The 17,331-nt window shown below is 37.9% G+C and overlaps 1 protein-coding gene across 1 annotated transcript in view; it reads left to right on the top strand.

The window, feature by feature from the left end:
• akap9 (A kinase (PRKA) anchor protein 9) overlaps positions 1-17,331 on the top strand; it is an 85,677-nt gene that overhangs the window by 1,110 nt on the left and 67,236 nt on the right. The window contains exon 2 of the mRNA XM_042506209.1: positions 12,453-12,719. Coding sequence (XP_042362143.1) covers positions 12,453-12,719 — 267 coding nt within the window. The remainder of the gene's footprint in view (positions 1-12,452; positions 12,720-17,331) is intronic.

Raw genomic sequence — 17,331 nt, 5'->3', positions numbered from 1 at the left:
GGTTGGGGAAAAATGATTGCTTAGCATTGTGATATTTTTGTGTGGCAGTATTGTATATTTATTGGGATGCCAAGTTCTTTATTATAGAAATTATTAAGATGGTAAATATAAATGAAACTTTTGGCCCACTGGAATAATAAAATGTCTTAAAGTCTAACATTTTGCTGCAGTAAAAATGACTGAAGTGAGATGAACAAACTGAAAACTTAAATCTTATCAGATAATGCCGACAAAAGTTTCCTTTGTGGAAATAATTTGCAGTGGAGAAAGGGTAATAAATCACAATATAATACAATATATTTTACCACAATATTCATTATATGGCAAAGCATTTAAAATTGCAATAATTTGTACCATTACCTAAGTATAATGAGAATATATCTAGTAGAGCCTCTGGTAGATCCCACCCCTGCTATGATAATAAATAGGGGTGTAACAATACATCAGTCTGGATCAATATATTGATACAATTTTGTCCATGCAAAGAGAACACATCTATACATATTGTCATATTTAAGATACACTTTTTGAAATTCCTATGACACATCTGTGTTACCATTTCTGCCCAACACCTTTCCCTAAACATTCAGTCACTGCTAGTAACCTAGCACCAGACTGATTTTGATGAGCCACAAAAAAGTCAACAAGGATATCTACTGATATAGTCACAAGTCAATCGCAGTCGCATCATTGCAGACATTGTGATATCAGAAAATACTGTCTCATTGTCCAAATAATCAATATATCGTATTGTGATGAAACATGTGATTTAGACCCCCTAATAATAACACTGTATAGACATGTGGCTAATTGGATCAAGCATATGTGCAGCAGAGAGGGGAATTAAATCTTGTCCTCTCTCAGCGCAAAAGTCACACATAGCTGTTTGTCACTATAATTCATACATCACCCTCTATATAACTTTTCATCCCTTTTAATATTGCAGTTTTTGTCCAGCTGCGATTCTTTATTAGCCCATACATTTACAAAGATTTAGTATTGAGATCAAAAGTGATGATGTTTGATGTTTGATGTTTGGCAGACTTGAAAAGGTGCTACACTACAAACTATCGGACAATTAAGAAACACATCTACACCGGTATCTCTTTTTGCCACTTCAGGTTTTATACTGGAGCTCTGGCTTTTAGGTTAGCACAGTAGGAGAGACCATGAGAAAGACCATCTCCGTGGTTATGGCTTTGGCATTTTTTGGTTTATAAAAGGCCTCTCTGTACTGCAGGAGCGTTTGCTGTTTTTTTCCCCCCAGTACCATGTCACCATGCCCTCACATGCAGGGGAGAAACTTCACAAGTTATTTCACTGAATAACACCTTTATAATGGTATCCAGGGCATTATTAGTGGTTCTTATAGCCTACCAAAGTCAGACTGGATGTAAGATCTGCAAGCTATGGAAAGTGTTTAGATGATTAGAGCAAAAGAATATTTCACGTCTTTCAAAACAGGTGTGTGGGAGACGGACGAGTGGGACGCAATTTGCAGAGAAACTCTTGCACACTGTCTAACTTGCAAAAGAAATGAATTCATCGTGATGTTTTTTGGTGACTAGACCTATATCAGGCAAACAGTTTTGTAACAAAGAGAAGCCCTCTTAAGTAGGGAGTGGTCATGAGTCTGCGATCAACCACATTTCCAGCATGCAGTTGGACGGCAAAAATACCAATCATCAATTAACTATGTGACAATCTACAATATTCTACATAGAGATGGAAAATAAAATGGTAGAAACACGCTGGATAGTGACAATCATAAACATACCTCAGTATGATTACATTAAATAGGTAGGTTCTTATAAGTAATTGCTTAGTGAGATAGTTTGGATTTTTTGAAGTTGGGTTGTATGAGATACTTCATAGTCAGTTGATTACATACAATAGATGGCAATCGGCTTTCCCCCAGTTTGGAGAAGCAGCCACCTAAAAAATTCCCACCTTTATGAGTATTTTTTCTGCTTTTTGTCACACAGCCTGTTTTTTTTTTTTTTTAAAGATTTTTCTTTGGCTTTCTTGCCTTTATTGATAGGACAGGTGATGTGTGAAAGGGGGAGAGAGAGGGGATGGTATGCAGCAAAAGGCCACAGCAGGTTGGAATCAAACCTGTGGCCGTTGCAGCAAGTACTAAGCCTTTGTACATGGGGTGTCCAGTCTACCAGGTGAGCTACTGGGCGCCCCTCACACAGCCTGTTTTGACATCAAGCTCTCATCAGAGCCACCAGACTCCATTGACAAAACAGGTTTTTCACCTTGTTGAACACGCAAGCTGCTGGTCAGCTGCTGCTTCAATCACTTATTTAGTTTGTGTTATTGTGTGACTGTGGTGAATAAGATCTAACCTTTTCTAATGTCAAAGTTACACAAAACCACAAAGAAAATAACTGTTCCAGGAATCAGTAGACAAGCCACACCTGCGGTCAGCGATACTAAACTGCTGTTTTTCTCAGTGGAGTCCGGTTTCGAAGAAAGCAATATAACGGCATCATTTTCCCATTGAAAACCACTGTGACATTAAGGTAAAGCAGTCAAAATACTCTCAATATAGCAAACACTTAAACTGATCAGGATCTTTTAGGTGGGACTTTTTTTTAGGTGGCTAAACTATGTTTTGTAGTTGACCCCTACCACAGCAGTACATTACTTAGCTTCTATGTCAGATTCCAGCCTGCTTCTCTAAACTGGGGGCGTGCTGACTGACATCTACTGTTTGTAAAACCCCACTCGAAAAAAATCTGAACTATCCCTTTGAACTTCATTCTCAGAAAGATACATTTCCAAATCTTGCATGTACCATTAAGTAGATGACTCTGCAGGGGTATGTTTCCATAGCAAGTGAAAAAAGAAGTATAGGTACATGAATAGTAATAATAAATACAACACAGCATCCAGAAATGCCATTGGGCAAAAAATTGCATCAGACTAGGCCTATATATAACAATAATCAAATTAGCCTCTGCACTATCAAGACTGCAATAACACATTTATATTGATTAGCAGGGATGTATTCAGGACAAAATCATTTGTTCAAATAACCTCCCAAAATCAGACTGGAATTTGTAAGCTTGGATTAAGTTCTAGCTTCTATATGTCAGAGTCTATCAGAAAGCTATGAGTAGTGTTGAGATGATGACATGACCTTCTGAATCAAACTTTGAAGAAAAACATTTTCACTAGCTGTTTCAGATTTAAAATGTAACACTGGTCGGCATCCAAGTGGCTTCTTTCTGCCTGAGAAATGCATTTTGCTGATAATTCGGAGGAAGTATGATGTTATTAGGACAGCTGTTGTGATTTGCCAGTTTGCAAATCAAAAGCAAGGACAAGTGATAATGACTAATGCATTTTTTGAATCAGGTACACAAAGATTTGCTTTAGTGAAGGGAGAAGCATTGATCACTTATTGTGCAGACAGCTTGGAATGACGTACGTCCCAAGCAAGTGCCTATTGAGTCACACCAGACAATGAGCAAAGCGTTAATTGTGGGCCAGTGTTGCCAGGCTATTGTTCCAAGCCATTAGCAACAGACGCATTGTTGCTTTCACTTTTCTCTGTGTGGCATCATATTGTCGAGTGCATTACCAGTATAATGGAGTTGCTCGTGCAAGACTTAAAAGATCACTTCTCAAGTTACATGGCAGAAAAGGTTTTGAGAGAGACACTGCAGGGATGTACTCAAGATTGTGGAAAGATATTGGTGTAATGTCAAAAATACCTCACTGACTTAGACATGGCACCTTTTACAATCACCTGGGGGGAAGTCTGTGACTTCATCTCTAACCGCTTTCAGGTCCAAACCGAGACACTGCAGATGTCTTCATGCCTTTGTAAAGTCACCTTATGTCACTCACAGGAAGAAATCGTGCAAATTGCTCATGTAGTTTAAGGCAATTAAATTTTATCATTTGAAACAAATCAAATAGAGGTGTTTTATCTTATTGGCTGATGCAAATAAAGGTTGAGACATTTGCTTCTTTTACTGTCATAGGGATTTGTCTCCGTAGATTTTCCCTTGTTCGTTTTTCGAATTATCAGTCTAATTAGCAGTCTTAGTCTGTCCAGTCCGTTGCACACAGTATAGAATAGATTTCTTTTATTAAACTTCAGGGAACAACATGTGCCAGCCTATTTGCAGCTTCAGCATTTCCAGAATCATACAGATAAGCTGAAGGGCAGGGCACTGCAGTGGTTTTTAATTTTGCCCATGGGATGCATGCATCACTCATGGAGGATGGCTCAGCCTTCTGTTTTTCTGCCTCTCTGATGTGCCTGCTGGTCACTGATAAAAATTAGATTAGTAACTTTACAAGCTTCTGCCATCATCATTGATGGGGTTGATTGACAGGTTGCAAAGTTTGGTGTCATTCTGCAAACTGATGCATCGGTACAGTGAACGTCTGATGCACAGTGCCATAGATGTGATATCCATCACTTGTGTTGCACTGTTTGTGCCAATTGTGATGCTAAAAAGATGCCTTTGTTGGTGCGTTCCCACCTAGAGCTGCAGTTGATTTATCACTGTGTCAACAAAAAAAGAAATGTATCGCCAACTATTTGGATTAACGGATTAATTGTGTTAGTCATTTTATAGCAAAAACATTTGCTGCTAGCAGCCTCTTAAATGTGAGAATTTGTAATTTATGATGGTAAATGAAGAGTCTTTGGGCTTTGGACTGTTGGTTGAATGGAACAAGCAATTTGAAGATGTTAGTGTGGGTTCTGGGAAGTTATGATGAGCATTTTTCACATTTTTTTGGGCATTTTAGAAGCTAAATGATTCATCTTGAGAATATTTGGCAGATTAATCTATACTAAAATAATTGTTGGTTGCATCCCTATATTCATCCACCTGTCTTGATGCATATTTTCAATTTTGCATAAAAAACCTGAGTGTTAACACTGAAAATGCATTAAAATACACTTAAAATGTAAAAAAAAAAAAAAAAAACCTTAACACTTAGGACAGGTGAAAAAGTTGTGTGTGTCAACAAAAATAAAATGCAAGAAAGTGCAATGTAAACTGCTCTGCTGAATTAATGATGGTGTTACATGAAATGTGGCTTGAACATCCACAGAAGAGACAAAACATCAAATCTTTATGCAGTAATGAGACTGTAAGCCTTCTTACAGGAAACAAACAGAAATACAATATTTCCATCATGTACTCCACATTTTTTTCCAACCATTTAGGCTTCAACTGGAGCTCTTATAATGACCTCAACTTATTTTTGTGTCCTCCTTTTTCTACAATGGGTAAATGGCACCAACTACAGAATATGAATTCACTTCTAATATTCTCATAACAGATGTAAAAGTGCTCAAAATTAGATTTTCTTTTGCTGATTTTCTGAAAACTACATGAAACTTTAGACTACATTTGAATGGAAACTGGGCCACTGTTATTCATTTCTAATCAAATAAATAATATCTTAGTCTAAAAAAACCTTTTTTAGTAGTACAGATATTTTCACCCTAAATTGGTGAGACCATTTGCCAAACTATGTATGACGCTGCAAATTATAATCCACAGTAAACTGCAAATAGGTTGTCTTGGGGTTCCAATAGCCTAAAGGTCAGTGTCAGGCAGCATTGGAGGATTTGAGGACAGCAAAGGTACAAGTTGATCTACTTAGCTGAGGCCTGAATGGTTAATCCTTTATGTGACTAATCATGTACATGCCGTGCACAGCTCTATATGATGAATAGACTTTGACCATCATGGCTTATTCAGTTTATTAAATGGTTTAATTGACAGTGGAGGGTTTTACTTTTCGGCTACAGTCATTATCATCCCTACATGTTTGACTATGCAACACTGGATGCCTTTGAAGCTCTTGTAATGTCATGCTGCACGGCTTGAGAAGGGATTGCAAGGTGATTAATTGAATGTGATGGTCCAACAGCTGTCCAGTTTTAATTAGCTACAACTTGGAAGAGGATGACTGAACCTAACTTTCTGCGATCGTCTAGAAACTTTTGTGATGACTGAACTGAAGAGAGTCCTTTCTTCTGATATTTATACAAAGTTGTTGTTCTTTTTTGTTCTCAAGCAACAGTGAAATAATCAGCATCTTGCTGAAAAGCCATAGAGGCACACAGCTGATAACTAATATATAGATAAAGATGCTGTTTGGTTTCACTGTCAAAATGAGAGAAAAGGTTTTAAGATAGGAACAAGTATCTCTACTTGTATCTATTGTCAAAATAACTCATTCATCACAGCTTTAGTGTGATTAAAGTCTTTGGATGTATTCTCACCAGAGTGCTTTTTCCAGTTTTTGCTTTCAGTTGGATTTGTTTGGTCACGCTTTATAGTGTTTATGCCAACATTTCTTGCACCAAATAACAATAATGAAAGTGTTAAGCCACGATTTTCTTCCACATAAACTTTACTTGAAACAAACTGCAGAAAACAGAAAACAACCCCAAGCTGCTACGTTTTGTTGTTTAAGGACTTAAGAAATCCTTGAAACTTAAATTTCTGAGGGGAATAAGGTAGTGACATGCAAAAACTGTACTAAAGGCTAGATTCAAACTGTGGACGTCGGCACTTATCAACCAGTAATATCCGCAACATCTGAAGAACTTCTCGAGGGAATTTCTTCAAGTTTGGCTCAAACGTCCACTCGGACTCAATGATGAACTGATTGGATTTTCACTTTGACCTCGCAAAACATGTTTTTGGCCATAACTGAATATTTAAAACACTAAATATGACTACATTTTACACAAATTTCTAATAGGATATAATAATGAAGTGATGACATTATATATCCAAGAAGGGGGAGACATTTGGTCAGATACTGAACTGATGTGTGTGAAGTGTTCATCTTTTCATGTAAACTGTAAATGCAACTTGACTAGTTTGCGGAGGCATTCAATGCAAGGCGGTAATTCTAGTTTAGTTCTGGAGTTATTAGGGAGACCGTAGCAGCTGTCATTAGGAGCACGATGCTGCATGAGTACCTCATTCTCAGTAGAGGTTATAAGCATGCTTGTTTGATGAAGGCTCAGATTTGTTTAATGCAAAGGCACGTAGGGCAGTAAAAGAGAAGTATTCCTGCAGAGAGAAATAAGGGTTATTTGTTGGTCTGCAGAACCAACTTTTATTGTTTGGTGACAGCATGCACGTGCTGAGAATCAGAATAAAGCAGTCATATAACTCTCCTCTTGCCTTTAACAACAGTCTTGGTAGTGTAAAGAGACTTGGGGACAGTGCAGGAGATCTTTATAGGTTATTGTATGTCTGAGAGGCTTATGCAAATATATCCAATTCTGGCTTCTGTGCCTCTTGAATGTTTCACAGACAAAGGTGGCTTCAGTTCCTGTAGCTTTGTTTTCAGGGCTGTTAGCTATTGTTGTTTGCTAACTGGAATGTGTGTGCAAAGCGCAGGATTTTTGCCCTCGAGTAGCTGCGTGTTGACTAACACAGTGTTGCTGGCAGTCTCATTGACACATGACATTGGAGGCTGTGAGCTTCCCCCCTCTGGTTCCATTGCGCTGCTGTATTTCAGTGTTGCCTCAGTATTTTTAGCAGTGTGTCTCACAGGCATCAAACAAACTTTTTGAAAATGATACTTGTAAACAGTATATTAGGCATCACATGTGATACTTTTACAGTTTGTGGTGAGTTTTAACAGACTTGTGAATTTAGCATGCTTCTTTCTGAGGGAGGAACATTGTGCCCTTCTGACTGATTATTGCCTTTTTATAAGTCAGTTCATAATTGCTGGTGAAGCATTAGTTAATGGTCAGCTTTATTCCTCACTTATCATGCATCACACAAGGTGGTCATGTGTTGTTGTTGTTGTTGTGGTTTTTTTTTAATTATTCAGACATATTAAATAAAGTTGAATTTTAGTTAAAGCCCACAGAACAAGATGATAGTTAATCAAGGGGTAGACTTTTAGATCTGGGCAGTACATTAATATTATATTAATATTGTGATATGACACTAGATGTTATCTTATTATATTGTAGGTGTTGTACTTTTGGGTTTTAAAGGCTACATTACAGTAAAGTAATGTGATTTCTGAACTTAACAGACTCTTCTACCTCTTCTATTATTTAATTTACCCTTTTAGTCTTTATATTCACAGTATTGATGATTATTTAGCAAAAATCTCAATTTTGTAAATATTTTGTAAAGGCACCAATAGTCAACTTTACAATAGAGTTGCAGTATTGATATTGAGGTATTTGATAAAAAATATCATGATAATTGTTCTTACATTTTGCCCAACCCAGTGTTTTATGTAAGTATAACTATAATCAGTGGTGGAGTGGTATTTAATGAGGTGGTAGCACTAGTAGGTAGATGGTTAGGAACAGAGGAGGAAGTACATATATTCACCAATATATTCAAATGACTTATCAGCTTATAGGTTTGCATATTTTAAACAGCCATAAAAAGAGGTGGATGTACCTCAGATACCTGTGTGTACCCCCCTTTAAGTGTAATATTTTATTAAAGATACAACTGTGACATTGACATATTTTATGATACTGTATGATTTCTGGTAAATCAACTGATAAACTGGTGTTGGATTAAATAAACAGAGAGCAATGTTTGTCATCAAATTAAATTTCTGACAAATTAAAAACATTTTCACAAATCGATCCCGATTGATTCCAATTTTGCCCACACTGGTTGATACACCCACTTAACTGAGGGTAACCCTCCCCAGTATAAACATTATAGCAATATCTCGGTAGGCATGGTTGGCAAATTTACATAATCTCATCATATATCATGTACAATATGTGCAAAAAAGAAAAAAATATAAAAGGATGATGATGTGATTTTGCCGGGGTCTGTGCCTAAGAAACAAACATGCACCCCTTATGTCTGTAATATGATTTGAAGACTTCTCTGTAGCACCACAGTGCTTCATTTATAATGGTATGTTGTGACATTTTATCTTTAGTAAAAACTTGAAGCCCGTGCAATTTGGATATTACACTTAGCCATATTGCGATTTTGATAACATTTGAATTAGTATCGCCCTATACTCATGTTACCACCCAAACCTACCTATGTTGTGAAAAAACAAACAAATTTGCCTTGTCTTTACATAAAGTTACATAAGTAAAATATGTTAGAGAGATAGCAAAACAAATCAAAAGACATTACATAAACACACATCAGCAGCACTCCTACTAATATTGTTTGTTGTAGCTTCATCGCCTCCAGTAACACCAGATTTTAATTGCAACCTCACCAGCGGAAAAAACTCCAGTACTGGATGTCGTAGTTGATGCTGTTTTTCAGCTACTATTAGATATGGATATAAAAAAAGCTTGTGCAAAAAATATGCCTGTGTAAATGTTTTCAGACAGCAGATGGTGATACACCTACGTAGTCTCTCTTCCCAGATGGTTGATACAGCTACACGAGCTCCAGCGCTCCATATGTTCTGCCAATGTTCTGCTCTGCGCAGCCAAATAGGGCAGCCTGATATGATAAGCAGCTCAACCAAAGGCCGGGTTTCCCGAGACTTCTCCAAAACTCAGGGTGATTTTTGCTGGCAGATCTCACGCCACTGCCACTACTGTGTTCCTCTGATTGAGTCAGAATTAAAGGATAGCCTTGTTGTTGTTTTCAGAGCCTTTCTGTCGTCGTTATCACCAGATTCTCCATCTGTAACACTGGCATTCATTCATATCTGGTGCCTGGTATTTAATGGATGAAGCTCCTCTGGAAGTACAGATAGATGGGTATATTTAGATGAGGGATGGGGGGGGGGGGGGCGGTGCCGGTGCAGAGGCACACATCAGAAGCCCTTTGAGCTTTTAAGCTGTGTGTTGTAGGTGGGGAAACGTGTCCATGACGCCCACTCTCAGCTCTGTCGTGTCGGCATCTAACCTTTTGTGCAGCATCACCAAAACAGGCTCCAAAAAGTGCTTACTTTTATGCTGACTTTGCTGCTGCAGGAAGGTGGCAAGATGCATAAAATCTGAGCTGCAAGTAGAGCTGCAAGAGTATTTTTTTAAAAGAATTAATCTGCAGCAATTTAAATAACCAGTTTATCATTTTAGTCTTTTTTTAAGCAAAAATGTCACATTTTATGTTTCTCAAATACCAGAAGAAGCACAAAACAAAAAAACACTTGAGTCAATCGATAATTTGCATTTAGGGTTATGCCTTGTGCCATAGGTTACACTTCCTGGACAGGACAGCACGCATTAGCACGGTAGCCTTGACAACAGTCTGTCCATTTCTATGGCAATCCATTCAACACCTGTGCTGTGCCACCTGCAGCCCCTGCTGTCTACCCTGCTCAGCTGACTCTGCTGTCTATTTGCTATCACCGCTTGCTCATGCATAATGCATGTCAGGAGAAATAACTGACCAGGCTGTGTAATTAGTATCATCATTTCCCTGGTGATGATTAATGTAAAATACTCCCCCTGTTGCTTGTGTTCACGGTATGAAATTAGTTTGTGTGTGTGAGTGTGAAGAAGGGAGATGGAGTATGAGAGCTGGTGTGTAAAGGAAAATGAGTAGTTGGAAATGAGATGTCTGGTTTAGTTAGTGCAGTGGTTAGCTCTGTCGCCTCTCAGCAAGAGGGTTCAGGGTTTGAATTCGGGGCTTGGGTACCCTTATGTGAGGAGTTTGCTTGCACGGACTGTGTCAGCTTGGGTTTTCTTCGGGTTCAGTGGTTTTCTCCCACAGCCCAAAGACATGCAGGTTAATTAGGTAGGTGGTAGGTGTGAATGTGAGCGTGGTTGTCTGTGTCTATATGTCAGCCCTGTGATAGTCTGGCGATCTGTCCGAGGTGTATACTGCCTCTCGCCCATCGTCAGCTGGAATCGACTCCAGCCCCCACGCGACCCTGTAAAGGAAAAGCGGTTAAAGAAAAACTTTGTGTACAACTATAAGTGTGACTTCAGCTCTACCTTATGTATTTTGTATGTATTTTAATAAAATAAAGAGGCCTGTGTCACAACATACAAATGGTGAAATGACTATTCTGAATATGCAGTTCGTTTTGTTAAACAACAGCATTCGATGGACGGTTATGTTTGAATTACAGACTGTTGCTGTGGATGTAGTTCTGTCAATTGACTTAGTGGAAGCAACAAAATCATTTTTATATCAACAGAAGCATTTTATAATCAGTATAACCTGCATCACCCTGTTGGGGTTTATTTCGCAGTAAAGACCTGCTCACTGCACATTATCCTTTACATAACAAAATACCTTTATATTTTTGATTAAAGCTATGGCTTAGTTGCTTAATTGGTTGTTCAAATGATGGAAAATTTATTGCAAATTGTTTGGATATTTATTGCAATTTATTGCAAATTGTTTGGATATTTGATTTATCATTTTTGAAGCTCAAAGACTAAAACTTTCCTTGTACCATCTTCTCAAATGTGCTTATTCCCTGTTTTTGTCCTACATAGTGTCCTTGTACATTGATTTATTTTTTAAATTTTAGATTGTATGTTAAGCACTTTTGCTCAACAAAGATAAAGGCTATTTGAAGAAGAGCTGCAGGGATTAATCGATTAGTTGTTCGACAGCATGAAACTTGATATTTTAGGTTAGTATTTTCTGATATTTAATTGAGATTATTCATCAAAGCAGGTATTTAAAAGATGAACAAATATTGAAAATAATTGCTAGTTGCTGCCCCTATTTGTCTTTCTTTGGGGTTTCTTTAAAAAACAGGGGCAATTTGCACTTCTAACGTTTAGTTAGAGACAGGCCAGTCAGCATGATGCTGTCGGGAAGATGAGGGAAGATTTTTACAAAGTCCAAATCCCCAAAAATAACATTTGAATTAGCATGAGCACTCAAGTTTAATACAGTGACATGAAGCTTGGTTCTTGCACCCACAAAAAGTCATATCTGTCATGAATCCATGAACAGTTTAAACCAACAAAAGACTTGTTTTGTCTCTGATAAAGTAAAGAATAACATTTTGAAAATGGTGAAGAAGATAACAAAAATGTTATCTGCTGTTCACGCAGATCGTTGACATAGTTTAAAAATGTAATCCCTTTAGTCGGGATTAGCACCTGGCAGAGCAAGAGGCATGTGTCGGGTCATATGGACACAGGGAGGGAGGACTCGCTCGAAGCACTGGGGAAGACGCCTTTTTGGGACAAACGATGTTTCGCTTGAGTTTCCCCAAACTGTGTAGACTCAGAGTAGGTTCATATGTTTTCATTTTCGTTGTTAGAAGTTTAAACTCTGTGCCATGGAGACTGATGAAGTTGTGAATTAGGCTAAAGCAGGCGGTTCTTGTGTCTGAGTATTGGGGTCAGATAAATAGAGATCTGAATAGAAGCTATAACTGGAAGTGTAGACAAGAAGAAACACTTAAAAGGATGATTGTTGTGTTTGCTAACATTATTTTTGTTCCAAGGTCCACCATTGAAGCTGAAAGTGTAATTTTATATCTTTAACACTTCTTACATTTATCCTCTCCAGCTGGCTGAGTACCGCCAGAGAAAAGCTCACGCGGACTCCCAGAAGAAACAGAAAAAGAAGAAGAAAAAGAAGCCGGGTGAGGACTCTGAGGGGGACTCGCAGGGAGGGGTGGAGGTCGAGCAGTCTGTGGGAGGAGAGGCGCTCTCAGGCGGAGGACGAGATGGATTACAGGAAGGAATTAAAGACCCACCCACCACAGAGTTTAGCTTCGCAAGGACGCTGCGGAGCGGAGAGACTGTCAAGCATGACCAGACCTACACTATAGAGGTACACACACTTACTCATAACAACAGTACAGTAGTACAGTACCCCCACATAGAGAATATCAGTCTGTTCATTCCTTTTAATGCATAAGAAAGACTCGGACCATAGCTTGCTGTTGCTTGACAAGCTACACAAAGTAGGCATCTGTTCCACTGAAAATCATGTCAAAGGGATGCTTTTAATAACTATTTTCATTGTCAGTTGGCTTGCCAGTTTCTTCTCTATTAACCGCTGAATATTTATCTATAAAATGTCTATAAAATGTCAGAAAATACTGTAAATGCTCATAGAAATACCTTTAAGCACAAGTTTACACATTAAGCTAAAAATAATCAGATTACTCTCAAAGAAAATCAAGAAAACCAAAAAATATTCAAATTTTTAATGTAATTTTCTGTTGATTTCCCATCAATTCACTGACTGTTAGTTTTAGCTCAAATTAATACAGAAAAATAATTATTTTGTCATTAAATCTTAACCCGTTTTAATACCCGAAAATGTTAACTGAGCAGGTGAAGTTTACTTAACTAATATCTTACACCTTTTTTATAACAAAATATCAGTTTATCAAAATATATTCATACACATTTTCAGAATATCCCGCAGGAAATTAGTCTGGGTAAAATAATAATGTTCACTGTATAAATGCTTTGAAAGAGCATTCAACACATTTCCATCAGTGATTCTTAAGTTACACAAAACTGTGTTGAAAAATTGTAATGTGTAGTTCTAATCAATATTGGTCAGTGTTGCCATACAGTGATTTGGGTTATTTTGGATATATTTCAGCATTCCTCAGCAAAGTATTTCTTCAGTCTCTAATACTGCATTTTAGTCTGTCTGCTCTTCCGGCTCCAAGAAAGTCTTTTAACATTAGGCATTATATGGCCTTAGTTTTTATCATTAACATATACGTATAAGAGCTTATAAGAGATGTAGATGTCGACCTTTTGTGAAAATGATCATTGTTCTCTCCCGAGTTTTGTGTCTCTTGTCTCCCGGAGCTTAATGAGCCTGCTGTCATGACAACCAGTCCCACTGGAAGCAAAGAGCATCGTAGAGTTACCTTGTTTCCTTCAGACATTTAAAATTAATCACTATTGAACAAAAAGTGTCCAGGTGGAGATATATTGCATAATTGAGTCATTCAGTTTAACCAAAACTAACATTCAAAAATATGTTTATTAAGACCTTCACACTGTTTAGAAGCAAACCTCAACATACATGAAGAATAAAGTCTCCAAATGTAAATGATTAATGGATGAATGATGACTCTGTTTTTCAGTACCAACTATCAGGAAAATAGGCGTTTTCTCTGAAAGACCGGCTCCATTAAGACCATAGTTTACCCGAAATCTTCCCAGAAAAATGTTCTCACAATGAGACCAAAATGCGCATTACCAAAAACCTAACTACTGAGACCATTACCTTTTGTAAGAAGGAAATGTATCTTTAACTTTGCATCCCAATAGTTTAGTTTTCATCTTCCCAAATGCATTTAATACCCTTTGTGATTTTATTGGATGGATGCATCTAGTTGTTTTTAGTATTATTGTATCTTGAGACAGGCTGCATTCTCAAAGGAGTACTTCACCTACAAAATGACCATTTGTATATCAATTAGTTGTGCCATGTTACCTTGAATTCTTCAAGAAAACTTTCTCGCCTATCCCTGTGGAAAATAGCGAATATATTGTTTTATTGATTGATTGGGGAATGCGTTTAACAACAGCGAAACTATATCAAAACATCTCTTAACAAACTTGCACACAACTCAAGGAGTTTAATTTAAATCTCATTTATCCAGCTGTATGCTCAGAACTTCTCAAACACAGTCGATCAATGAGCTGTTCAAAGCCAGACTCCATACTAAGGTTTTTTTTAGTCAAAGTGCATGTGTTTGAGAAGCACTGAGCATAAAGCTGAATAACTGACACTTGGATTATACTGCGTGAGTTGTTTGAGAGTTTGTAAACGAATGTTTTGATATAGTTTTTACGTTCATTATTCTTCAGTCAATCAGTTAATCAGACTGTTGGCTGTTTTCAGTGGAGACATGAGAGAAAGTTTCTTTACGCATTCAAAATAACATGGTATGACTGTTTGAACTGTTACTTTAATGCCATGATGTTTGATGACAGTACTGGCCATTTTCAAAAGAAGATGAGAGGAACTTTTAGTTTCATCCTGTAATGTTAAGTACTGTGCTGCATTGAAAGCAGGGTACAAAATTGGCACTATCAACCAGCCAAATGTGTATGAAATATGCAAGTGGCTGGCAGATTTGCTTCACTCACCAGCCCAAAATGTATTGGATGGAAGGCAAAACTATAAAATTCACTAGCTATCTGACTGGTGGACAACAAAGGTAAATGTGCCACCTGGTTATGAGGTTTTATACATTGCTGCAGTGCTGCTTCGATGGTCATTTTTGTTTTGCAGAAGATGCTCTGTTTTATCGTTGGATTTGAGTATAAAATCTTCTGAAGAGTTTTGGTCGTGCTGGGGATTCAGTCAAACTTTTAAATATCAAGTTACTTCTTTGCATAATACATCCCTGACAGATACCTTCATTAAGCATGCTATTTGAAACTTAACAACACAGGGATGAAAATTCAATGTTGATACATTGTGTGAATGTATTTCATATCTACAAAACCACTTCAGCCTTTTCCTGTCCACCCTGCTTGTTGTAATTCAAAAAAATAATCAGTCAGTTTAATGTGAAAGGATAATTGGTATCTGCTCTGTAAGCTTTCTAAACATACACGACCTTCAAACCTGCAATGAATTCCATTCATTAGTGTTATAATGAGCATTAAGCAGAAAATCTGCTAAAACAGTTTGAAAAGCATGCACAGACCTGAGGGCTCTTACAGTTTTTTTTTCATCATTCGAGCCCTCTCAGTCTCTTTTATCGCCTCTGTGCAGCCACTCTTTCCCTGAAACCACTGTACAGCTGATGCCGTACATGCCCACAAAACTACTGGTTGCCATGGAAACAGACAATTGCCTTTAAACAGGTTGAGATGCGTCGGTCTGTGCGACCAATTCCTGTGGCCTTGCAACATGTTTCAGCAGACCTTAAGGTTGATTGAATGTGCGAGTGTTTTGTGGCGCTGCCAGTTTTTTACCCCGGGAGTGACCCACGATCCTGTCTGTTGCAAAAGGCTGTAGGACACACTGTACTTCTCTGCTGCAACCACGGGAGCTGTTATGTATCTCTAAGAAATGGAACTGGTGAATGAGCCATCCAGGGCAGTATGTGGGAATTATTTATACTGATAAATTATTAAACCAGTTCAGGTTAAATGGTTATTTCCCCATTGTTCTTCCAGAATAACTGCTCATAGGGCATATATTTTTATTTATTTATTTTTTTTAAAGCTTTTTTTGGGCTCTTGCCTTTACATGATATAGAAAAGCTCAAGCATGACGGGGGCGTGGTGACATGCAGCAAAGGCCAAAAGTCGGAGTCAAACCTGTGGACGCTGCTATACATGGGCCCATGAAGCCTGTGTCTTGACGGAGATTTTCTAGTGCCACTGCTGTCTGTAAGCAGGAAGAGGTTGCTGTAGAAACCTCAACAGTGTCGCGAAGACATCAGCATCTGCAAGTAAACTTTGCATCAGTCAGTGTGGTTCCAATAAAATGGCCAGTATTTTCCTGTATGCATGTTGCTGTTCAGTTTGGGGTAATATTCGGCAATCAGTCGATGCAAAACCTGCCGTTTCTCTCCGGTTCTGGACCACGTATGGTGTAAATTTATGAGCAAGGAATTATCCTGAAAATAGACAATAATGGCCGTCATTAGTGGGAGTCGGAGTGAGAAAGGAGCTGTGTGACAGAAGTAGGTTAGGCCCTATTACTATTATGCTTAGTATCCACAGAAGTAGGACATGAGGCAGTTATTGTTTGAAATTGTTATGGTTAAACATTTTATTATGCGTGTTTTTGGATAAAATAAATTGGTGGACTTCTTGAAATGTAATGACAATAATGACTTCTTTTCATTTCACAATAAAAGACAGAACATTTTATTGTAACTACAATCATTTAGGTGTTCACATCTTTGACTTCAGGGTGTCTGCAGGTCACTTTTATAAATATTAGACCTTAAAGGTCCAGTGCGGTGAGGTAGCAGAACTGAAACTTCTCTTGTGTGCCAAGCATGTTGGAAAACCACAGAGACAGATGTGAAAATCTGAATGGTCCTTTCTAGACCAAGTGTTTGGTTTGCCCATTCTGGGCTAATGTAGAAACATGGCTGTGCTCTGGGCTTTGAAGCCAATTTTTGTAATAGCCAAACAGTATTTTTACTCTACCAGGTGATGCACTGTGGCCCCATAAGACTTTTCACATCTGTAAATCAGTGAATGCATTTTTAAGCATTTGAAACCGTGCGAAATTACTTGTCTCACCAAAGAATTCAATCGATTCAGTTCAATAACATTTGGAAAGTCTAGAAGAGCCGCACTATTGAATTCATTCAAGTTAGCGAAGCGCTAAACTATTATTATCCAGGTGTTTAATATGCAGCAAGTTAAACTTTTGGTGTTATGTGTCACTGAACAACTTTCATAGGAATGAATGGGGTCCTGCCACTAGTGCTGTA

The sequence above is a fragment of the Plectropomus leopardus genome, chromosome 18, assembly GCF_008729295.1.
Source record: "Plectropomus leopardus isolate mb chromosome 18, YSFRI_Pleo_2.0, whole genome shotgun sequence".
Classification (NCBI taxonomy): domain Eukaryota; kingdom Metazoa; phylum Chordata; class Actinopteri; order Perciformes; family Serranidae; genus Plectropomus; species Plectropomus leopardus.
This window is presented reverse-complemented; position numbering and strand designations above follow the sequence as displayed.